The 25,146-nt window shown below is 36.7% G+C and overlaps 1 protein-coding gene across 1 annotated transcript in view; it reads left to right on the top strand.

The window, feature by feature from the left end:
• The first annotated feature begins 2,772 nt into the window (after positions 1 to 2,772).
• PNPT1 (polyribonucleotide nucleotidyltransferase 1) overlaps positions 2,773 to 25,146 on the top strand; it is a 45,423-nt gene continuing 23,049 nt past the window's right edge. The window contains exons 1-13 of the mRNA XM_039218160.1: positions 2,773 to 2,942; positions 10,619 to 10,679; positions 11,496 to 11,570; positions 12,255 to 12,360; positions 13,247 to 13,296; positions 14,113 to 14,176; positions 14,283 to 14,330; positions 15,349 to 15,462; positions 20,603 to 20,789; positions 21,882 to 21,933; positions 22,303 to 22,360; positions 24,049 to 24,145; positions 24,604 to 24,706. Of these exons, the coding sequence (XP_039074091.1) occupies positions 2,782 to 2,942; positions 10,619 to 10,679; positions 11,496 to 11,570; positions 12,255 to 12,360; positions 13,247 to 13,296; positions 14,113 to 14,176; positions 14,283 to 14,330; positions 15,349 to 15,462; positions 20,603 to 20,789; positions 21,882 to 21,933; positions 22,303 to 22,360; positions 24,049 to 24,145; positions 24,604 to 24,706 (1,176 nt within the window). The 5' untranslated portion in view covers positions 2,773 to 2,781. The remainder of the gene's footprint in view (positions 2,943 to 10,618; positions 10,680 to 11,495; positions 11,571 to 12,254; positions 12,361 to 13,246; positions 13,297 to 14,112; positions 14,177 to 14,282; positions 14,331 to 15,348; positions 15,463 to 20,602; positions 20,790 to 21,881; positions 21,934 to 22,302; positions 22,361 to 24,048; positions 24,146 to 24,603; positions 24,707 to 25,146) is intronic.

Genomic DNA, 25,146 nt, shown 5'->3' with positions numbered 1-25,146 from the left:
TTAGTATTCTTATTTTATAAATCCAAAGTCATGTTGTATTATGGCAAGTAGATTATGATAGATTTGTCCTTAGGACAGGTTTCAATAGATTGGTCTTGAAAATGTCATGGCAACACAAGGTAAAGTCAAATGTAGAGGAAGAGGCAAAAAACTTCTTTAACACTAAATACCCCTCAGCAGTGTTAGTAGTAATCCCTTTCAAATCAGTGATAGCAGCTCCTAGAAACTAAGGTGTCAGGGAGATGTTTTGCCACTAAATCATTTGTCTGTTTGAAGCTCAACATTTTTAGTTCTTAAAACCATGTTCGTCTGTGTTTTGGATTTTTTGTTTGGATTTCTTTGAAGGAAGGAGGTAATGACCTTAAAAGAGAAATATGACCCTCATAAAAAAATTCATTGGTTCTTTCAAGGAACTGTGTAAAAATTTTTTAACAGACAAGATTAAGAGGGATTTATCTACCACCTAAAAAATTATCAAATTCAATTTTTTTAAATTTATTTTTATTTATTTATTTATTTATTTATTCATTTTTACAAATAGTTTAGTCAAGTTGGTTTCCATATAACACCCAGTACTCATCCCCACAAGTGCCCTCCTCCATGCACATCTCCTCCCTTCCCCCCCACACCCATCAGTCCTCAGTTTGTTCTCAGCATTCAAGAGTCTTTCATGGTTTGCGTCTCTCCCTTTCCCCACCATTTCCCCCCTTCTTCTCCTCCTTGGTCCTCCGTTAAGTTCCTCCTAATCCTTCTGTACGTGCAATCATATGGTATTTGTCTTTCTCGGCCTGACTTATTTCGCTCAGCATAACACCCTCAAGTTCCATGCATGTTGCTACGCATGGCCAGATTTCATTCTTTCTCATTGCCATGTAGTATTCCATCGTATAGATAAACCACATCTTCTTGATCCATTCGTCTGCTGATGGACACTTAGGCTCTTTCCATGTTTTGGCTATTGTGGAGAGTGCTGCTATGAACATTGGGGTCCATGTGCTCCTATGCATCAGCACTCCTATATCCCTTGGGTAAATTCCTAGCAGTGCTATTGCTGGGTCATAGGGGAGTTCTATTGTTAACTTCTTGAGGAACCTCCACACTGTTTTCCAGAGGGGCCGCACCCATTTACATTCCCACCAACAGTGTAGGAGGGTGCCCATTTCTTCACATCCTCGCCAGCATCTAGAGTTCTCTGATTTGCTCATTTCAGCCACTCTGACTGGCATGAAGTGGTATCTCAGTGTGGTTTTGATTTGTATTTCCCTGATGAGGAGGGACGCTGAGCATCGTTTCATGTGTCTGTTGGCCATCTGCATGTCCTCTTTGGAGAAGTGTCTGTTCATATCTTCTGCCCATTTCTTCACTGGGTTGTTTGTTTTTCAGGTGTGGAGTGTGGTGAGTTTCTTATACATTTTGGTACTAGCCTTTTATGTGAAATGTCATTTGCAACTATCTTTTCCCATTCCATCGGTTGCCTATTAGTTTTATTGATTTTTCCCTTGCCGTGCAGAAGATTTTAATCTTGATGAGGTCCCAACCGTTTATTTTTGCTCTTGATTCTTTTGCTTTTGGGGATGTGTCAAGTAAGAATTTGCTTCGGTGGAGGTCAAGGAGGTTGTTTCCTGCTTTCTCCTCTAGGGTTTTGATTGTTTCCTGTCTTACATTCAGGTCCTTTATCCATTTTGAGTTTATTTTTGTGCATGGTGTGAGAAAATGATCTAGTTTCATTCTTCTGCATGTTGCTGTCCAGTTCTCCCAGCACCTCAAATTCAATTTTCAAAAATTATTTTTCTTCATTTTCCAAAACATTTCCTTTAAATACTAGCTGGCATTTTGCATTTAATAAAAGTTGGTTTAAAAAAGATTAACATTTGATCCAAAAGGGCAGGGAAATGAATTGCTAAATATTAACAATGGAAATGAAAATGAATCATAAATGACGTTAAAGATCTCTAAAATAATGATTTACGGTCAATAACAAGTGAAATTAACTTAGTAGAAATAAATTAACATAAACCTTTGCAGTGTTATTTGTGTGAAATTTATAAAGTAAAAACCAGGGTAGAATATGTTTGCACATATAAATGGATTAGGAGGAAGTTAACGGAGGATAAATCGGAGAAGGGGAAAAATAGTGGGGGAGAGAGAAGGAGGCAAACCATGAGAGACTCGAATGCTGAGGATAAACTGAGGGCTGAGGGGGGGAGAGGGGAAGAGGGGTGGTGGGCATGGAGGAGGGCACTTGTTGGGATGAGCACTGGGTGTTACATGTAAACCAACTTGACAATTAACTACTTAAAAATGTGAAAATTAAACATTCTGAAAGAATCTAAACAAACAACCAGGTTAGAGAAGGGGAGAGGTCTCTTTCCATGGCCCACAACACAAATTTTGTAATTCCCAGTTCATAAAAGCAAAATAATAGAGTTGTCTGGTGACTTCGTGACTTCTATCGTTAACTATATTTACTCTACTTATTAAACATTTACATTATTCTAGATCTTTTTAAAACGACGAGCGCGCGCACACACGCACACACACGGCATTATCTTTCCAATCATCTTTCAGGGGCAGATACTTTAATAGGAAAGACACGCTTTCACAATTGCGTTTGGATATGTTTGACCCTCTCTAGTCTTCATAGGAAGCAGCCAAGTAATCCGCAACCCCGCGTTCTCCGCCCCCAGGCACTGCGGAAACGAAACTGCATCAGGCTCCGCCCCACCGTCTGCAGAGTGAGCCAATTAGGGTGCAGCCCGGGGTGATCGCGTGCCGGGTGTCATGGCGGCCTGCAGGCGTTGCTGCTCGTGTCTGCGGCTTCGGCCTCTCGGCGATGGTCCCCTCCGTCTGCCTGGGCGGGACCGGGCGCTCACCCAGTTGCAGGTGCGAGCACTATGGGGTGGCGCAGGTTTCCGAGCCGTGGCCGTGGACTTGGGCAGCAGGTGAGTAACAGCGTACATTCTCTGTCCTTTCACAAGGCATCCTGTCTAGCCGGCGCATGTATATTCATCTCCCAGTCTAGGAATCCGGCAATGCAGGTCTCGTTTACTGCTCTTTACCCCAAACCTAAATGCGAGATTTCCCTTTCCGGGTTTGGAGTCTGTCTCCTAGCACCCTCTCCTTTCCCGCGCTGTCTCAGCCTCCTGTCCTTTGCTTCTCGGTCCTCCCTTTTACCTTGTTCCGGCTTCCTTTCTCCAGCTGACTGTGTACCTGATTTTCAATTCCTTTATTTGTTGGGACTCTTGGACTCGGGAGTGGGTAACATTCCACCTCGGGATAATGAGTTGACAGTGGATGCCTACGTCATCCAGTCCAATTTATTGTCTAAGTTCGTGGCCAGTATGACCCTGGGTATGAAGGGAAGGAAAACGTCAGTTTATTGAACGCTAGTTTTGTGATAAACGCTTTTCAAACCTGTAGTAAAGGTGGTGCTGTTACTCCCATTTCATAGTTAAAACAGAGGCTCAAGAAGGTTAGCAACTTTCTCAGAGTCAGCAAAGCCAGTACTTTGGGAATGGGTGTATTTTATGTTTCTCTCCAAGTCCATACTTTTACTAGGGGTCTGTCTGTCATAATTCATGTCTAAATTCACTTTTTAAAAACAGATCCTTCTTGGAATAAATGAAATTGCTAATGCTTACTTTATATATCTATCTTTTTTGCATACACTTTAAAATTCTTTGACCCTCATACAAAGAACCGAAAAATCTGCTTTTGATTACAGCTCTTCTTTCCTGACTTACTCAATACTGAACAAGTTAACTTTTTTGTGGCAAAATGGAAGACTGGTCTAGGTCAAGAGTCAAACTTTTTATGTAAGGGGCTAGATAGTATATACTTTAGGCTTTGAGGGCTGCATACTGTCTGTCACATATTTGTTTAACCCTTTAAAAATGTAAAAAAAAAAAACAAAAAACTAGCGGAAAGGCTGTACAGAAACAGGCTATACAGTTTGTTGATCCCTGAATTCTAAGGCCTTTCCACCTCTGACATTCTTTGGATTCTGATTTTTTTTTTTTTTAATCTTTTAACGCTTATTTATTTTGAAAGCGAAAGAGACAGAGCATGAGCAGGGGAGAGGTAGAGAGAGAGGGAAAAACAGAATCCGAAGCAGGCTCCAGGCTCTGAGCTGCCAGCACAGAGCCTGATGCGGGATTGGAACCCATGAGGGAGATCGTGACCTGAGCCGAAGTCAAATGCTCAACTGACTGAGCCACGCAGGTGCCCCTGGATTCTGATTTTTTGGGGGAGAGAATATCTCTTCCATTTTACAAGGACTTAACATCCTTTGAAGAAATGCCTCAGAAGGGGCACCTGAGTGGGCTCAGTTGTTTGAACATCAGACTCTTGATTTCTGCTCCTGTCATGATCCTAGGGTCATGGGATCAAGCCCACCGCTGGATATGGAGACTCCCTGGGATTTTCTTGCCCTTTCTCTCTACCCATCTTCCCCAATTGTGTGTACACACTCTCTCTTTTTTTCAAAATAAATGCATGGATGAATAGATAGATGGACAGATAGACAAGCAGATAGACAGACAGACAGGCAAGCAAGCCTCAAAGCATTTCATTCAACAGAAACCTACTGTGTGCTATATGGACTCCTTTAATGGACACATAAGCAACAGTATTAATCCCTGCCTTTCAAATTCTCCATAAATAATCTACTTGAAATATTTCATTTATTGGTCAATCTGAAAGTTCTTTTTAACAACTAGATTCATAAATATCATGCCTGCTTGGTAAATCAGTTCCTTCATCTTTGTCTTATTTATTTTTTGCAGCAGTTTATTAAATTTGACTATGTACCATTTACTTTATATTTGTTATGTGTATTTTTTATAATGCTTGGAAGGTTATACACTGTTGTGGTGTTTTTCAAATGCCTTACTTAATACTCAGAGTAACCTTTGAGGCAACTGTTTAATACTCATTTCAGCAAGCTTTTTTTTTTTAATGTTTATTTATTTTGAGACAGAAAATGCACGCACGTGAGTTAGGGAAGGGTAGTGAGAACCCCAAGTAGGCTCTGCACTGTCTGCACATTGTCCAACACAGGGCTTGAGCTCAGAAACCATGAGATCATGACCTGAGCCGAAATCAAGAGTTGGATGCTTAACTGAATGAACTACCCAGGTGCCCCACATTCTAAGAAGCTTTTATTGAGCATCAACTATGTACAGGGCACTGTAGATACAGAGTCTGATGAGGTAATAAGATAAATACAGGTTTGGTGATGGGAAAATCACTGTGGGAGAGGTTTTGGATGGGGTCTCAAAGGAGAGCAAAGGCATATTTATCTCATTCTAAAGCTTGCCATTGAAGGTGAATCTTGAGGAGTGAGGAGGAGGAGGAATTAGCAAGGAGAAAGTGGTAAGTGCATTTACAGGGAGGTGAGAGAGTACCTTTGAGTAGCTACAAATAACTTCATGTGGATGAATCAAAAGGTAAAATGTGACTTTAGCATCAAAGGCCAGATGATATAGGCAGAGTCCAAATCATAAAAATGTTTGTTTTTTTAGTTTTTTATTACTAAATTTTTCTTGGTAGAAGTTGGAGCAAGGTGAGTACATCCACCTCAGTCTGCAGATATTTCTACAAATGTTCTCTAAGCATCTCTCTCCCTGGAGTTCTAGTCCCTGTGGCAGCTGGCTCTCCTCTTCCCCTTTTCTTCCTCAGCTACCTTTTCCCACTCTTCTCCCTACCAGCAGAATCTCTTTGCTCATCCTAATCCTTTTATTTATTTTCTCAAGTGTTTTTTTAAATTAGGTATTCATTCCCATTATGTATACAGTCATATGATTCAGCATTTTAAAAAGTTCAAAAATCTTCCCATCCTCAATAATTCCAATCCCCAAAGGCCACTTGTATTACCAATCTTGTATGTATTTGGAGATATTTTACACATAAAATACTGGAGAGTAAGTTCATAAAAGGTAAAATCAACTATGAAGTATAAAAGTAACAACAAGTTTGCACTAAAAACAGAATCAAAAGTGCATGAATAGGAAAAAAATTACATAGGTCAGTTAACACCAGCTGAGATAATGAGATATAATGAAAAGTAACCACCTGGTTCTTTGTGTAATATAAATTGCACACGCCTGGAAGAAAACTAGTTCAAATTAGGGAAATTATCAAGGCAGGACTATAGGACTGTCTGGTGTGTGGCCTAGCACCCCTAATGGAGACACTGGGTAGACTCAAGAGAGGGAACAAAGAAGGCAGGAAGATGTGATATTTGAATAAATATATAAATCCAAGCGTGCAGGTATGAGAATATCTGGGGGCTTTCCTGTTTGTTTTTCTCACTGATTGAATCAGCTCCCATTGTAAATAGGTTAGCTTGAAAAGCTTAACAGTGTTTCTTTGTCTCCACTTCTCTGCCTGCTGATACAACTGGGAAAGGCCGATTCTTAGGAGGGAAGTATGTCCTCTACTGCTTGCCTCAAGCTTTCTTTGTGTGCTCTCTTTGGTACACTGCTAGTCCCTCCACAGGTGGGGCCATGTAACTGGTTTTCACCAGCAAAACCTAATAGGAAGTGATACAGGTTATCCACAAACTGAAGTATTTATTTTATTCCAGTGAGGCTTACCGTTATTCAGAGAGAACCCATGTTCTTAACCTCTGTTCTCTACTGCCTTCTCTTGGTCCTCTGTACAGATTATGTCCCCATTAAAGAATAAAGACTTAACCATTGCTGAAGATAGTCAAAAGAATATGCCACTGTGGGCAATCTCAAAAACTGTGGGGCAAGATCCCTGCTAATGGAATAGAACTATAGCTTTCATAGTTCTTCTCTGTCTTGGGCCCACTTCAGTTTATTTAAAGATACTCTCCTTCCTTTCACAGGGATCACTCAGGTATTTAGAATTCAGAACTTGGATTATTAGATGGAATGAATGCCAATTCCTGGTAGGTAGGTCCTGAGAAATAATGGTAGCATATTCTTATTCTGAACAAAATTTCAAGACCCCAAATTTATATTTTACACATAAAACCTTAATACCGATTTCAGCTATAGGTTGGTGGGGCTCTGCTTAAGGCTGCAGTGTGACTGACTCTAAGCATCTCATTCCCTCCACCTTCTATTCCAACTCCAGCCTTCTCTCTGCATCTCATTATTCCATCCCTCAGGGTAAACCCATTTTATTGTAGCCTGTCATCACAACATTTGTGTTGAACAGTAATAGAAACCCAACTCAAATTACTCAAATATTTCTAGTGATTTAAAAAAATCCTCATGGGGCGCCTGGGTGGCTTAGTCGGTTGGGGGTCCGACTTTCGCTTAGGTCATGATCTTGCGGTTCGTGGGTTCGAGCCCCGCGTCGGGCTCTGTGCTGACTGCCAGCTCAGAGCCTGGAGCCTGTTTCAGTCTGTGTCTCCCTCTCTCTGACTCTCCCATGCTCACGCTGTCTCTCTCTCCCTCTCTCTCCTAGAAATAAAAATATTTTAAAAAAATCCTCATAATTTTTCAAACTGATAATATAAGTGTACATGCTTTTCTTGATTTTCAAATTTAACAAAATGAGTCTGAGTAGATAAACATGCTTTTCATGAACTCAGGCTTCTGACAAAAGTGTTTAATAGGTAGAAATATTGAGTGATCTCTTTATCCCTTTTGTAAAGTACAGAGGAGGACGTGTGTGTGCGCGCGCGCACGCGTGTGTGTGTGTGTGTGTGTGTGTGTGTGTGTGTGTTCAGCCCTGGGACATGATAGAATGTTTCTGAAGCTGCCTTCCTGAGACAGAACAAACATCTTCCTTATCTTCAGGAGTCACTGAGTTATTTTGGCTTCACAATACTCTTTGATGAATTTGATTTCTTTATCAAGTTTTGGTGATTTGTTTCAATCCTTCAGTAACCTCTTTTTGGACTCTGCAGAAGCTGGGAAATAATGCTAATACTGCCTGTTTATTATATATAAAGACAGCTTTATTAAGATATAATTTACATGCCATACAGTTTACCCATTTAGAATGTACAGTTCAGTGGTTTTTAGTGTATTCACAGTTTTGCAGCCATCACCACAATTTTAGAACATTTTCATCACCCCCAAAAGAAATCTCAGACCCATTAGCAGTAACTTCCCATTTCTTCCCCAAACTCCATAGCCCCAAGCAACCACTAATCTACAGACTTTCTGCCTCTATGGATTTGCCTATTCTGAGCATTTCATATAAATAAGTCATATGATGTATGGTCTTTTGTGACTGTCTTCTTTCACTTACTATGTGTCCAAGGCATATCCATGTTGTAACATGTATCAGTGCTTCATTTTTTTAATGGCTGAATAATATTCCATTGTATGTATTAGACCACAGTTCGTTTTTTATTCATCCATTGACATATATATATATTTTTTTAATGTTTTATTTATTTCTAGGAGAGAGAGAGAGACAGCATGAGCAGGGGAGGGTCAGAGAGAGAGGGAGTCACAGACTGAAACAGGCTCCAGGCTCTGAGCTGGCAGTCAGCACAGAGCCCGACGCGGGGCCCGAACCCACGAACCGCGAGATCATGACCTGAGCGAAAGTCGGACGCTTAACCGACTAAGCCACCCGGGCGCCCCTCCATTGACATATATTTGAATTGTTTCCATTTTGAGGCCATTATGAAAAATGGTGTGGCTATGAACATTCATATGCAGAGTTTTGCATGGACATACAGGTTTTCATTTCTTTTTCTTTATTTTTTTAAAATTTTTAATGTTTTTTATTTTTTTGAGAGCGAGAGCAAGTGGGGAGGGGTAGAGAGAGACACACACAGAGAAACTGAAGTAGGCTCCGGGCTCTGAGCTGTCAGCACAGAGCCCGAGGCAGAGCTCAGACTCACAAACCATGAGACAATAACCTGAGCCAAAGTTAGATGCTTAACCAACTGAGCCACCCAGGTGCTCCTCTTTTTTTTTTTTAAATTAATTTATTTTGAGAGCAAGAAAGCACGTGCATAAGTGGGAGAGGGGAAGGGTGGGGACAGAGGATCTGAAGCAGGTTCCACACTGACAGCAGATAGCATGATGCGGGGCTTGAACTCACAAACCATGAGACCATGACCTGAAGTCAGAAGCTTAAAAAATGAGCCACCCAGGCATTCCCCCAACCCCCTCAAGTTTTCATTTCTCTTGGTTATTTACCTTGGAGTAGAACTCCTAGGTCATATGGCACTTCTGTGTTTAATCTCGAGGAATTGCCAGATTATTTCCCAAAGGAGATGTACCATTTTACATTTCCATTAATACTGTATGAGGGTTCTAGTTTCTCCATATCCTCACCAACACTTTTTATTGATCTGTTTTATTATAACCATCCTTGTAGATGTGAAGTCATTATCTCATTGTGGTTTTGATTTGCATTTCTCTGGTGACTTACAGTGTTGAGCATATTTTCATGTATTTACTGGCTGTTAGTAGATTTTTCTATGGATAGACTTCTATTCAAACACTTTGCCAATTTTCAATTTACTTTGTTGGTCTTTCTATTGAGTTGTAAGAATTCTTTACATATTCTAAATATAAGTCCCTTACCAGATACATGCTTTGCAATTATTTTTTATTCTGTGGATTTTCTTTCACTTTCTTGATATCCTTTGAAACATGAAAGTTTTTAATTTTTATAAAGTCCTGTTTGTCTATTTTTTTTCTTTTGTCACTTGTGCTTTTGATTTCATAGATAAGAAGATGTTGACTAACCTGAGTTGGATGATTTACTCCTATGTGTTTTCCTAAGAATTTTACAGTTTTAATTTTTTCATTTAGGTCTATACTCAGTTTTAAGTTGATTTTTATTTATAGTATGAGGAAAGGCGTTCAGTTTATTTGTTTGCATATAGATGTGCAAACTATCTGTTGTTGCAGTACTGTCGGTTGAAAAGGCTATTCTTCACCCCCATTGACTTGTCTTGGCACCATTATCGAACACGAAGGCCTTTGTAGGCAATATTTAGGAATTATATTTTGGCTTGAAAGCATTGGAGGATATTTTAAAGGATTGTAGGGATGCCTGGGTGGCTCAGTCAGTTAAGCATCCAACTTCAGTTCACGTCATGATCTCATGGTTTGTGAGTTCGAGCCCCGCATCAGGCTCTGTGCTGACAGCCCAGAGCCTACTTCAGATTCTGTCTGTCTGTCTCTCTCTCTCTCTTTCTACCCCTCCCCTGTTCATGCTCTGTCTCTCTCTTTTCTCTCTCTCTCAAAAATAAATAAACATTAAAAAAGTTTTTTTAATTAAAAAAAGGATTGTAAATAGGGAAATGATTCAGTTTGTGTGTTAAGAGTCTACTTTTATCAACAAGACAAAGGTTGTAAACTAAGGTTGACAGACTAAGGTTGTAAATGCGAATTAATGTTTAGGAACACAGTTTCTGCACCCCCAAAATACTTTGTCTTTCATTTAGATCATTTATGTACTTTGGTTTCTATGTTTTTCCTTAATCAGCTTTTAAATTCCCCTACTACTTTTGATGATTGTGAACTCTATCCCTTTTTTGTTTGTTTTTTGCTGGGTGGGAGTCTGTCGGCTTGGTTCTTCTCTTAGGAATCTTAGATTATTGTATACTAACCTGGAATTTGTACTGATGACCTAAGTCCTTTTGTATTGAATTTTTATTTTTAAACAGAAAGTTAGAAATATCCTCTGGAAAACTGGCCAGATTTGCAGATGGCTCGGCTGTAGTACAGGTAAAAAGTCCAGATTTTTAAATTTTCATCTTAAAAATGGTGATGGAGACTGGTACTGACTATCTTTACAACATCATGTAACTTCTTAGAATTGTGGTACTGGAAGTTAATGTAATGCAGACCATTTCTGGTTTGAGAACCATTCCAGAGAACCAGGGAGTCGGAGGCCTCCCTCTGTATTAAATGACCTTTAAGATTTGTTCCAAACTTGGGGTTCTGTTTTATTCTATTAATAAACCTTGTAATGCTTTTCTAGAGAATGTGATTTTACTTTTATCTTTTAATAGTAATAATTGAGAAGTCTTTATATACAGTCTAAATTTCTTCATAGAAATAGAAAATATGATTTGATGTAACTAAGCTATCAGTAAGCCTTTTCTCCTTTTAGTTCTATTGCTGTTGCAAAGCTTAGTGACTATTCTAATTTTTTATTTATTTCTGGAGAGAGAGAGAGACAGCGTGAGCAGGGGAGGGTTAGGGAGAGAGGGAGACACAGAATCTGAAACAGCCTCCAGGCTCTGAGCCAGCTCAGCATAGAGCCTGACGTGGGGCTCAAACCCACGAACCATGAGATCATGACATGAGCCGAAGTCAGATGCTTAACCGACTGAGCCACGCAGGTGCCCCGGTCAGTGACTATTCTAAAACAGAGCATATAAAAGTGATCAAAATTGGACTAGTTGTGATTAATTATTTTCATTATTATTGTGTTATGGAATAACAGTTCTCTTGAACTGGAGCAAGGATTCATTCAGTCACTTCTTATATGTTAATGTCCAATTTTTAAGGAATTTGCCAATGTTGTTTATGTTTAAGTCAGGTGACACTGCAGTGATGGTCACAGCGGTCAGTAAAACAAAACCTTCACCTTCCCAGTTCATGCCTTTGGTGGTAAGTATTTGCTGATTCATCTGAACAGTAATATGGCATAAATGTAGAATTTGTAATATTTCTGTCTAGTGTCTAGTGAGTATACAATGTAAACCGTACAGTAAAGGATTCTCCTTAGTTGTTTGATACTGAGTCATTAAAAGAATTTAGACTGCTTCATAGCCAATTTTCATATTAGTAATAAGTATACTTTAGTATGTCCAGGTTGACAAGAACAGTGAAGTACATTAATACTTTGATATTGAATAGCAGTGAATTCATTGCTGTCATAGGTTTCCCTTCAGTATGAGGCTGCGAGTATGTTTGGTGAAGAGTAAAGAGTTCTTTAGGAGTTTATGTCTTCCTTCTGTTATGAAAAGGGGAATGCAGTTTTTAACAGAGTTGATACAAAAAAGGGAGTCTTTGATTTGAACAGAATAAGCCACTGTGGGAAGTAGTGAGGCTACATAGTCCTCTCACTGCTAAGTGGAGGGCTTTTTAAAAATCAATTTACTGATATATTTCTGTCAGTTTTCCCTTTCCAAAGACATACAAAACACTAAAAGTAAAAGTAAAACCATTCTTAATATGGACCATAATGTTAGCAACCTCAGGAGAATTAGTATCTGAATAGTGGTTCTTGGGAAATAGTTGCCATAAAAAGGAGTCAAAAGAACTTAATTTTTTTTTTCATTACCACTTCAGGTTGACTATAGACAGAAGGCTGCTGCAGCAGGTAGAATTCCCACAAACTATCTTAGAAGAGAGATTGGATCTTCTGATAAAGAAATTCTTACAAGTCGAGTAATAGGTAAGATATTAATATAGAGATATTAACTCTCTTTGATATGCCTGTGTTAGCATTTCTTCTATCTGTATTCTACATTTCCCTTAAATGTTCTTCCATTACATTAATACTGCCTGAGATTATTTACTTTTTGTATCCCCTCATTCAGATGTGAGCTCCATGAAAGAAAAAATTTTGTTTATTTACTACTGAATCCTGGGTACTTGGTATACTACCTGGCACAAAATAGGCATTCAGTAAATACAGGTTAATGAAATGAATGAATCTCTGTTGACAATATAAATTCTTGGTTTGTGCCTCTTCTGCTCTAGTATTTTTCATTTTCATATTAGCATAGTAATTCCTGAAAACATTATATTCATCAACTACTGAAATGTGCCTATAATTTTTCAAATCTTTGACATCTTAAATATTGTGGGATCACCTGAATTTATAGCTCTTCTACAACAGAAATTGTTAGTTTGTGTATATGTATATGCTTCTTTAGACACAAAATACCAAGGCAAGATTTTCTTTTGGTCTGCTGCTGGCCTTAAGTCTCTTTCCTCTGCTTATATATATAACTGATGCCTTTGGAATGGAAATGAAAAGTCTCCAATTTTAGACTTGTGTGCTCCAGCTCTACTAGTTTTTTGTTATCAGGGCATGGTATAGATTAATTGAAGCACTGACATTCATCCATGACCCTTCTCTGTAAATCAGTCCAAGGGGATTTTTTTACAATATAATATAATATATATTATATAATTATAATTATATTATATATAATATAATATAAATAGTACAGCTAGCTATATTATTTTTCAATCTGGTGTTTAAGAGGGGAAAAGGGTGAATTATAAAGCAACTTTTGTTGGTACTATTTAGTTTCTTTTTTTTCTTTTGGCAGATCGTTCAATTAGACCTCTCTTTCCAGCTGGCTACTTTTATGATACACAGGTAGATTCTGCATTAGGTTTGTTTCCAGATTAATTTAAAAAACATACGAATAATTTTAAAAATTAGTATTTATTTGATGTCAATTTGAGTTGCTACAGAATTATGAGTAGGAGTTAGCCAACCTAGGAGTGTGGAGAAAGCATTCTGAGCAGATGGGATGGGAAGCACAAAAGCCCTGAGGCAGGAAAGAGGGTTTAGAGCAAAAGTTTATAGCTATTGAGAAGGGAAGGGTAGGGACAGATCAGACTGGGACCTGTAAGTCAGATTAGTATCAGGGGTTAGGACAATCAATACAACTAGTCTTTATTACCTATTTTTATTGGGTCCTCTTAACATCTACTTTATTATATTTTAATAATTTGTGAATATTATTCTCTTCCAGAAAAATGACCGACTTACTTTAATGTTTATTTGACAAAAACAAATATGCTTTACAAATATGCTTTTGCAAAGATGCCTCAATAAGTTTTGTAATAGAAGTTATGTAATAGAAATAGCTAACATTTACTATTTTCAACATGCTCAGTATTGTAAATGCTTTACAAATAATATTTCCTTTAATTTTCAGAATATCTTTTAGGAAGGTGCTATTATCTTTCCCTTTTAAATAAAAGGGAACTTTTAAGGCTTAAGTAATTTGTCAAAGTCAAGCATGTAGTTAAATGATAGCCAGAAATAAGGGTTTGACTGTAAAGCCCATGTTTTTAACCACATAGTGATCCTTTATTTTAGTCCAAGATGTTAACAAAAATGATAATTCTTCTAAATCAAGTAGTTTTTTTTTTTAAGTGCCTTAAATTTTTTCCTTTATACCAGGTACTTTGTAATCTGTTAGCAGTAGATGGGGTTAATGAACCTGATGTTCTGGCAATTAATGGTGGTAAGTTTAAAAATCGAGATTAAAATTATCACATTTTTAAAGGTATGAAATATTTTTATTTCAGCTCTTTTTTTTTCTTTTTTTTTTGTTTTTGTTTTTGTTTAAGCTTCTGTAGCCCTCTCATTATCAGATATTCCTTGGAATGGACCAATTGGTAAGTTAGGATTTGAAAATAAGAAACATGTTTTTTTCAGGAAATACTAGTGAGCATGCTATAGCAGTCGGCATAGATTATTGCCTCTGATTTATTATCTCTTAGGGAGTGTAGTTAGATGACTTCTTTTTTCTTTTTTTTTTTTAAATGTTTATTCATTTTAGAGACAGAGTGTGAGCAAGTGAGGGGCAGAGAGAGAAAGAGACACAGAATCTGAAGCAGGCTGCAGGCACTGGGCTATCAGCACAGAGCCCAACCCAAGGCTCGAACTCAGGAGCCTTAAGATCATGACCTGAGCCTAAGTCGGACACTTAACAGACTGAGCCACCCAGGTGACCCTAGTTAGATGACCTTCTAAGACTCCTTTTAGCTTTTTGAGATATTTTCATTCTTGCTTTGAGTTCTGTTTCTGACAGCAATATGTTGTAGTTTTAGAGACTTTTATGTTCCTAGATACTTTGACTTCTTAGTTACCTCCTATGTTTAAGGACTTTTTGCAGGGGAATAGGAAATTGTTAGCATACATAGTCTTTCAGGATAAAAAAAACATGTTTATAACTTACATGACTTACAACTCTTACAAGTTGTATTCATGCAATGAAAATGACTCATCACGTAAAGAATTTTTTAATATCCTAAATGCCACATACTAAGCTAAGAACTGAAGGAATAAAGGCAGACTAGGCACAATTCTTGCTTAGAATTCACCATTAAAGCTGAACCTTAGTAGGATCAGGTGGTAAGCCTTTGCCTTGGAGAAAGTACAGTCTAGTCCATGAAAAGAGCATCAGTATAATCACAGAGGTATGGAAGAAATAGTGTATTTGGGCAGCTCAGAGTGCTCCAGTGAGGCCAGCGGTCAAGTGGGGTAGGCTGTTCTGTGGGCCTTAAATACCATGGTAGAAATACGGATTTTATTGTAGGCATAATTAAAAACAGGGATTGAGGCGATCACTAAAATAATATCTTGAAAACTGAGGTTTTATTACACAACTGCCTGTATTTTGATATATTTCAGGGGCAGTGCGAATAGGAATGATTGATGGAGAATGTGTTGTTAATCCAACACGGAAAGAGATGTCTTCCAGTACTTTAAATTTAGTGGTTGCTGGAGCACCTAAAAGTCAAATTGGTAAGTAGCTTACTACATTTATTCTGGATTTTACTGATAAATTCTGGCTCCTTGAAAATGCATTTATATTCTTTTGTGTATGTGTGTTTTGTCAGTTAGCCATAAAGATTTTTGTTCTGTTTTATTGCTGCCCTATTGTGGTAGTTAGTGCTCTTGCTACATATCAAACAATACCTAAAATTCTAAAATGTTATACAAGTTTAATTGAAATCTACAAAAATTTTTATTTACCAAGACAGTTCTGGTAATTATTTTTAGACTAATAGGCTAGTCTAAAAATTGAATTACTATGTCTGGTAATAAATGGTTTTATTAGCTTAAATATGTTAATGCAGCTAATTCATCATTCAGAACCTGTTTAATGTCCTCTGAGAAAGAGATGACCTGTACTAGTAGGTAGGAAACTAATAAAGAAGAAATGCACTGACCATAGGTTACCCTCACTCTTTATAACAAAAATGTCAAAATTGTATGAATGAAAATTGGCCTCATTCTGTTGAAGGATAATTGGCTTCCACAGTCTGAATAACCTGTGCTTGAAAGCCAGCAGCTGCCACACAGGTAACTGTGTGACCTTGGACAAATTATGTAAGGTCTTTATCAGTTTATTCTACTGTGTGATATTTAATACCTGGGACTTTTTGACACGGGATCTTCTGATGTGGGAATATTTTGATGAAATGTCAACTATTGAGCTTTTAGTACTTTTTTGTACAACTAACATGTGAAACACCTCATTTCCAGCTTCTTTTGGAATACTGGTCAGTAATGGAGATGGACTCTGGTACTATATAGTAGATAAAACACATATAATAGAAGTTGTATGCTATCTACATATTAGTTAGGGATTGTGTTGGTAAAATAAATAACGAGTGGGTCCAGGACAGTTATAGTGGCTCCATGGTATCTTAAGATATCTAGATTCCTTCCAGTTTTCTGCTCTGCTGTCCTCAAAGTGTAGCCTTCATCTTCATGCTTATGAGCTGGCTACTGGAGCACTGACCAACTTATCTGATTTATGGGCAAGGGAAAGAAAAAGGAGGGGAATAACAAAAAGGTAGATGCCAGCTGAGTAAGTTACCTTCCCTTTCAAGGAGATTTCATAGAGCCCTCACATAGCAATTTTCACTTACATTACACTAGGCAGAACTGTAACACATGACTGCATCCTTGACTATAGGGGAAGCAAGGAAATGGTTTTGGATTCTACCTCCAGAAGGTGAGATTCATACTGTAGGGAACTATTACAATGTAGAGAGAATGTTGCAAAGATTTGGGTAAGCCATGAATAACAGATGACCCTTTCATAATTGAGCATATCAGAAGGGGCCTTGAGCAAAGTGTTGGTTTACTATATAAAGTTTACTTAGTCTGCATCTGAAATTTTTTTTGCTTAAAGTTACAGTGTTCATTAGCTTCACTTAGTAAATTGATTTGACTTTTTTATAGGGTTGTTGTGAAGATTAGAGTCAGGATTTGGAAAGTGCCCGACATAATTTCTACTACCTACTAGGCATACTGGTCATACCTGCTGTTACCATTCAGACACAAAAATGAACTTGCTTCAGAATAGTCATACATATAGCCTCTACCTACTTTAGACTTGGAACTCCTCTGATTTTATGTAGATATTGAAGGAATGAATTGGGGATCTTTATTGCATCTATGGCATGCTGTAGAAACCTCATAGGCAATCTTCTACTTGTTTTTCTTACCTGTTGCTCTCTAGATGGATTGCTCTCTTGCAGTCTAGAGACTGCATAAACCATCAGAAAGTTATCTTTAGTAAATAAAAGGAGACAGAATGATTCAGAAGCAACCTCTGAAGAGACTGGTTTCAGAAATTACCGGCCTCCATCACTGTCTCCATGAAGATATTCAGCCAGTTCTCTACTTTCATAACAGTGTGCCAAATATACATTTTACTTCATGTTCATGTGTTAAAGTCAATTAATATTGGGCCCAAGTCATGGAACTTCTGGGATACAAAAATACAGAAAAGTAATTAATTACTGCCATTCCATTATTTAAAAATTTAGTAATCCAAATCTTTAGAGCATGACCTTATAGGGAAAGAATAATTTCTTTGTGCTTTTAGCTGCCAGATGACTCCAGTAGCCATCATTCTACACATTCTGCTTACTTTCAGCTGGTACACTCAATATCACTCATCTTTCTATATGTGCAAGGGTATGAGTTAGGAAAAAGTATACCAATAACAATTTTTAAGAAGAAATTTATGTCCAGAATTCATAGTTTTCAACTAATCTCAAAAATCTTTAATCTTTAACTACTAAAAATGGTTAACAGTTTAGAGCAAGCATTTAGACAAGCTATCTTTATATAAATGTATAACTTCTATGGCAGTGCTGTCTAGTAGAACTCGGCAATAAAGTAAATGTTTTATATATCAGAGTATGTGGCAACTGAGTATCTGAAATGTGGCTAGATTGGCTAGGGAACTGGATTTCAAATTTTATATAATTTTAATTTATTTAAATGCAAATAATCTTATGAAGCTAATAACTACCATATTGGACAGCACAGATCTATAGATATAAAACTATAAGGGATTTTCTTACAAGTGTTTTTTAAAATGAATTGCTTTGAAGTTTAGTGAAAACAAAGTTTGAGGAATATTAATTTTCTTTACTATATTCTTCCTTTCATATTCTCTTAAATGAATTTATTGACGTATAGATTACATTTGTCAGATACATTTTAAAAAATCTTCAGTTCAGGGGCACCTGGGTGTCTCAATCAGTTAGTTAAGCATCCGACTTTGGCTCAGGTCATGATCTCACGGTTTGTGGGTTCAAGCCCTGCATCAGGCTCTGTGCTGACAGCTCAGAGACTGGAGCCTCCTTCAGATTCTGTATCTCCCTCTCTCTCTGTCCTTTCCCTGCTCATGCTCTGTCTCTCAAAAATTAATAATGTTAAAAATATCTTCAGTTCAATTTAATCTGAAAAGTGAGAGAGGATATCATGGGAATACTGATGAGAAGAAGAATATAACCATCTCAGTGTCATGGTGTCAGAAAAGCTGCTTCGTACCCTAAGTGAAGTATTGAAACTTCACCTTGTCTTACCCTCCCCCATTTGTAATATAATTGTTTTAATATTCCTCTACATTTAGAACCACAACAGGCCATGTTATAATTTTACTTTTGCTTCAGCCATCAAACATAATTTAGAAAACTCAGGAGGAGAAAGACCGTGTATTGTATTTACCTCCAGTTTTGCTTAACAGGTACTTTTCTTCCTGATATTCCATGTTTTCTTTATTGTTTCTGTTTAGAGAACTTCTATTTGCCATTCTTTTAGGGTAGGTCTCCCAGTGACAAATTTTCTTAGTTCTCCTTCTTCTAAGAGTCTCAGTTCATTTCTAAATATTCAGTCCTTCATTTCTTTATTCCCTATTTTCACTGAGTATAGGATTTTGGGTTGACAGTTCTTTTTCTTTCAGCACCTAAAAAACATTATGCCACTTCCTTCTGGCCTCCATGGTTTCTTTTTTTTTTAATGTTTATTTAAAATTTTTTAAAAATGTTTTATTTATTTTTTAGAGAGACAGAGACAGTGTGAGCAGGAGAGGGTCAGAGAGAGAGGGAGACACAGAATCTGAAACAGGCTCCAGGCTCTGAGCTAGGTGTCAGCACAGAGCCCGACACAGGGCTTGAACCCACAAACTGTGAGATCATGACCTGAGCCGAAGTCGGACACTTAACCGACTAAGCCACCCAGGCGCCCCTAATGTTTATTTAGTTTTGAGAGAGAAACAGAGTGCGAGCAGGGGAGGGGCAAAGATGGAGACACAGAATTCGAAGCAGGCTCCAGGCTGCAAGCTGTCAGCACTGAGCCCTATGTGGGGCTTGAAGCCCCGAACCATGAGCTCATGACCTGAGCTGAGGTTGGTCGCCCAACCGACTGAGCCACCCAGGAGTCCCTGGTCTCCACGGTTTCTAATAAGTCTATGGTTATTTACATTGCTTTTCTCATATGGGTAAGGTGTCGTTTTCCTTGGCTGGTTTCAAGATTTTTTTCTCTGTTTGATTTTCAGAAGTTTAATTATGATCTGTCTTTCTTTGGGTTACCCTGTATAGGATTTACTCAGCTTCTTGAATCTGTAGGTATGTCTTTGCCTACAAAGCTATTATTTTTCCAGTACTTTTCAGCCTGCCATCTTTAGCCTCTCTTTCCAGATTTCAGATGACACAAATGTTAGGTTTTTAATGTTTTAGGTTCATAGGTCTGCTTAACTGACTGATGGAATTCCAACATACAAAGCACATAAGATTTTTTTTTTCATTCTGGATTATACTAGGAGCTTTACAAGTGACCTTAATGACAATATGATATAGTTAAACATATTAGATATGATAAGTTACTATCGTATCTATGCATTATATGATCTTTGACTTGGTACAAGTTGAGAAGTGCCAGGAATGACACACAAACAGGCCAAAGTCTGTCAGCCTAGCAGAAGCCAAAGCCAAACCTGAAAAGCAGATTTTAGCTAGATTCCATGCTAGAAACACTGCTTGGGGTTCCCCTGCTTTACACAGGAGTTTTACTATTACAAAACCATAAACAGCTGTTGTATGGTAGTAGCTACTGTCCTCTAGTTGGCTTACTTAAACAGTAGCACTGCAAAAGATTTCCCCTCACCTGTGCAAACATTAGACAATATGACAATGACAAAATTAAGTAGGAGGTTACATCAAATAATTGTTAAACAGGGAACATGTATTGGATACCTAGTATGCTGTTGTTTTTAAATTTCATTTTAACTATAAAAAATAAATGCAGCTGTATGCTTTAAAAAGTGGAATTTTATGGTATTTAAATAATAGCTCAATACTTATTTAAAAAAATATGCATAGCTTATTATGTTTCATTTGTTATGAGAAATCCCTTATTAAAGAAAAATATAAATGTTATTTCAAATATTAAGTTTCCTTTATTCATTGACTACTGTTTACATTTTGGAAGTATGTTGCTTTTAAGGGAGTATATTTAAAAGGTAGATATACAATTAAGAAACGAAATTGATCTGTAGTATGTATGTCATGTCATATGCTTGAAAATGCTATACTGGTCAAAGGTTCAATGACGATCTTTTTTCCCCCCCTTTAAATAGTTATGATGGAAGCCTCTGCGGAGAACATTTTACAACAGGACTTTTGCCATGCTATTAAAGTGGGGGTAAAATATACTCAACAAATAATTCAGGGCATCCAGCAGTTGGTAAAAGAAATTGGTGTTACCAAGAGGACACCTCTGAAGTTATTTACCCCTCCACCGGAGATTGTGGAACACACTCATAAGTAAGCATATCTGTACAAAAGAAAATTTGAAATTGTTCTCAGATTTAATTTCCTCTCAGAAAAAAACTTCCCATGGAAGCAATGTCCATGCATTACTAACATGGTACCCTTCTGTTTTAAAAGTGAGTGCCAGGGGCACCTGAATGCCTTAGTCAGTTGGTTGTCTGACTCTTGATTTCAGCTCAGGTCTTGATCCCAGGGTTGTGGGATTGAGCGCTGTGTCAATCTCCACTCTTTGCTTAAGATTCTCTCTCTCCTCCTGCCCCTCTCCCCAACTTGTGTGCTCTCTACCCGCCCCCCTCCCACCCAAATTAAGAGTGCCATAAATAGCACTCTGATGCCTTAAAAAGAATAAACCCACTTCCCTCTTCAAGGGCCTAAGCTTGAATCCCAAATGAAAGGGGGAGAGAATTTATTGGTTAAGATTCATATAATCCACATAACTCTATGTGTCAAACAAGGAAAAAGAAACATAGGATATTTATCTAAGGAAACTGTTGAGGTTCTAGAAATCAAGTATGGAAAAAAAAAGTATGACCACCTCTTTATGCCCAGTGCTTACAGCAGTGCCAGCACATAGGCAGCACTCAGTAAATATGAATGAAATCACCAGAAAAAGTATTTCATTTTACTTCAAATAAATTGGAAAAGTTAATATTTCCATTATTATCAATCTCACAGCCATCAGTGAGAAAGTAAAGAGATGTAAACTGTCCCCAACAAAACAGTTGCCTGCAATAACAGCCAAAGTAGATAGAATAGAAAAAAGCAAGAAGTTAAAAAAAAAAGAGTATTTGAGAAGAGAGACTTTGTGTGTAAGAAAAAAAATCTAAGTTGAAATAAATTGAACAATTAAGAAGGGAGGGCATCACATATAAGTGATTTCCCTGACAGGTGAGGAGAAATTTGTGAATCATATTATAAACAGCAAACAGATTAGTTGTGTTAAATAATAAGAAATATATTTTAAGATTCTTTATGAAATGCTTATTAAATATTTTGACTATTAAATATTTCAATTTTGTTTACAATAGACACTGCCACATGTTTCTAAGTATTTTTATGCTGACATTTATTTTGTGCTTAAAATAGACTCGCCATGGAAAGACTCTATGCAGTTTTTACTGATTATGAACATGATAAAGTAGGTATACCTTAAATTTGTCTTATATATTGTTCTGGGAATTCTTTTTTGTTATAATTCACATAATCTTACTTATGAATGTTAGTCCTGTTTTCATTGGAAATCTCTAAACAGTAAGCTAAGTAAATAGAAGCGTACCTATTTGCTTCTCCGTTCTCCTTTTCTTGACTAATGCAAGTTTTAAGGAAGTATGTAAATATATTTGAATGAATTAAACAGGTAATAGTTATTGTAAATCAATAACCAGCTCTAATCTTTTAAAGAATATTATCAGTAGAAAACTCCAGGTACATATTGCAATATGTATAATAATTTAAAAATAGAAATGTTAAATATTGCCATGTATACTGAACTTCATCTTTCTTTTAGATTTCCAGAGATGAAGCTATTAACAAGATAAGATTAGATACAGAGGAACAATTAAAAGGTAAATTTTTTTTGTTTTGTTTTAATTTAAGAAAATATTTAAAGGAAATAAGTTTTTTTTAAATTTCAAAGAATCAGTTATTCTCATTGTTCCTCAGTTTTATGTTCAGGATACTTAAACTTACCTTAAACTTACTTTAAACTTAGGATAATGCTGCATCCCAAGGTTACTGTTAAATTAACTTCTGTAAATGTGGTTAGCACTGCGCCTGATAGAGCGAGCACCAGTAAACGTTAAATGTGAAATATTCCCAATCTTTTCTGGATCCTGTCTATGATAGGAAACTTTGTATCCTGTCATTTGAAAATCTGAAAAATATTCTTGAAAATTCTTGAGTTTTAGTCTGTGAAATTGTGATACTGATAATATCTGGTTTATAGGGATTAAATAGGGAAATCATTTGCATTTGTGCCTGTCACATACCAAGTGTTTGAAAAATGTTAACTAATGCTGTTATTAATAAATAAAATTGTAAAATTTATGGTTTAGGGAGTTTACTCTCCAGAAATTATTAAGCAAAGAATTTATTATATTAATATCAATCATAAACTGAGTGTATACCAAGCATGACATATAGTTCTTATTAATTTTTCTGCTAATAGATAAATGTTCTCTCTCCTGTCTTATTTTTAAGATAATAACTCTGCTGCTGCTGTTAACATTGATACTAAGGCCATTGCCTTTAATTGCCATTGAATATGTATAGTCTTTTCTCATTATATTTCATCCTTTTTGTTAAAAATGTTGCCTTATTTAAACAGAAAAGTGATTTTGTGTTTATATTATATATGGTAGAATATCTTGAGGACATTTTGAGTTCATAGGATAATATTTTAAATATTTTCTCACTATTTAACAAGTACAAGTCAGTTAAAGCATAAAAGTTCATATTAAAGTGTAGTATAAAGTTATTCTTGCCTGATGAAGATAAGTGTTTAATATCCTTCTCTCTCTCTGTCCATTTCTTAGTTCTGGTTAAAGTTATAATTAAGAAACCAGATGCTTTAAAGAACAGTGCCTAAGATTTGGCATGAATCATTTTGATAAAGTAGCTTAACATTTAAAAACATAAGCCTAGGCAGACAGACTTGTATTCAGATCACAGCTGTGTCAGTAACTACCTCTGTAATCTTAGGCAATTTACTTCTTTAAGCCTGATTTTTCTTTAGAATGTTGATAATAATAGAATATACCTCCTAAGTTGTTTCAAAGATTAAAGACACTAAAATATATATAGAGTACATAGGTCATGAAAGAATTTCATAAATGTTATCTAAAAAGACAACCAGTAGAGATTTGTAATGTATAAAGAAAATTATTTCTCTTTACAGACTAAAATACAAGTTCCTAAGGTAAAACAGTGAAGGTGATTACTGAAGAGTGTCATTCAGACCTTTTTATAATATGGCTGGATTTGTTAGTAATGTAATACTACTAAATGTAATAGAGAGCTAATTACAAAGCATTGTTGTTCAGGTAGAAAGCAAACTAAGTTCTCATTAACAGTACATTTGAGGTATAATACTTGTGTCTCTCCTACTTCAGAACATTTGCCTGAAGACAAAATGTTCAGCTTCATCTCCCCCTTGCTTTACTCCCAGAGTTAACTGATTTGATATTATGAATTGTAGAGAAATCTTATCTTCCAAAAAGGAAAACCTTTGTTTTGATTTGTCTTTCTTCTATAGAAAAGTTTCCAGAGGCTGATACATACGAAATAATAGAATCCTTCAATGTTGTTGCAAAGGAAGTTTTTAGAAGTATTATTTTGAATGAATATAAAAGGTAAATATATCCTTTTTTTTTTTTTTTTTTTAATTTTATTTACTCTGAGAGAGAACAAGAGCAGGGAAGGGGCAGAGCTAGAGGGAGAGAGAGAGAATCCCAAGCAGGCCCTGCACTATCAGTACAGAGCCCAACACAGGGCTCAAACTCACGAACCACGAGATCATGACCTAAGGCGAGATCAAGAGGACGTTTAACTGACTGAGCCACATAGGTGCCCCAATATATCCTTTTTTGATGGAAGTGAATGAAGTTTGTGCTGTGTCTATAAGTTGCCTTGAAAGTGGCAACTCTTTCAAGGAACTGGTTTTTTGTTTGTTTGTTTTTAAAGTTCTTAAAATTCCATAGGTGATATGAGAGAATTGGGATTGAGAACTTTCTGGTAGGAATAAGGAAATAATATGTGATATTTATGATTTTGAACACTGCTTTACGTACTTATTCCTTTATTACTGTAGGTGTGATGGTCGAGATTTGACTTCACTTAGGAATATAAATTGTGAGGTAGATATGTTTAAAATTCTTCATGGATCAGCATTATTTCAGAGGGGACAAACACAGGTAATATATATGAAAAGCTACAATTATTTGCTGACCTAGGATTGCTTAATTAGATCTAATAGAACTACATTATATAGACATTATAGATTTTTATGTGTTCATACCTGAGTTTTCAAAAATAATTTTAATGGATTTTGAGGTATAATTGCTATACATGAAACTGCACATATTTAAAGTGTGTGTTTAATAGGTTTTCAGGTGTATACAACTGGGAAACTGTCCCCAGAGTCAAGATAATCAACGTATCACCCCTGCAAAGGTTCCTTCTGCCTGCTCCCTTCCCTTTCCTCAGGCAACTGTTGTGCCTTTGTCGCTGTAAATTGGTTTGCATTTTCTAGAATTACCTGGTATCTTTATCATACTTTTAATTTTCATGCACAGAATTGAATCACTCTTGCTCTTCAGTTTTAGCATATTGTTATTTTTGGTCTATTCAAGGC

Source organism: Hyaena hyaena, unplaced genomic scaffold (assembly GCF_003009895.1).
Source record: "Hyaena hyaena isolate Hyena2069 unplaced genomic scaffold, ASM300989v1 scaffold_746, whole genome shotgun sequence".
Taxonomy (NCBI): domain Eukaryota; kingdom Metazoa; phylum Chordata; class Mammalia; order Carnivora; family Hyaenidae; genus Hyaena; species Hyaena hyaena.
This window is presented reverse-complemented; position numbering and strand designations above follow the sequence as displayed.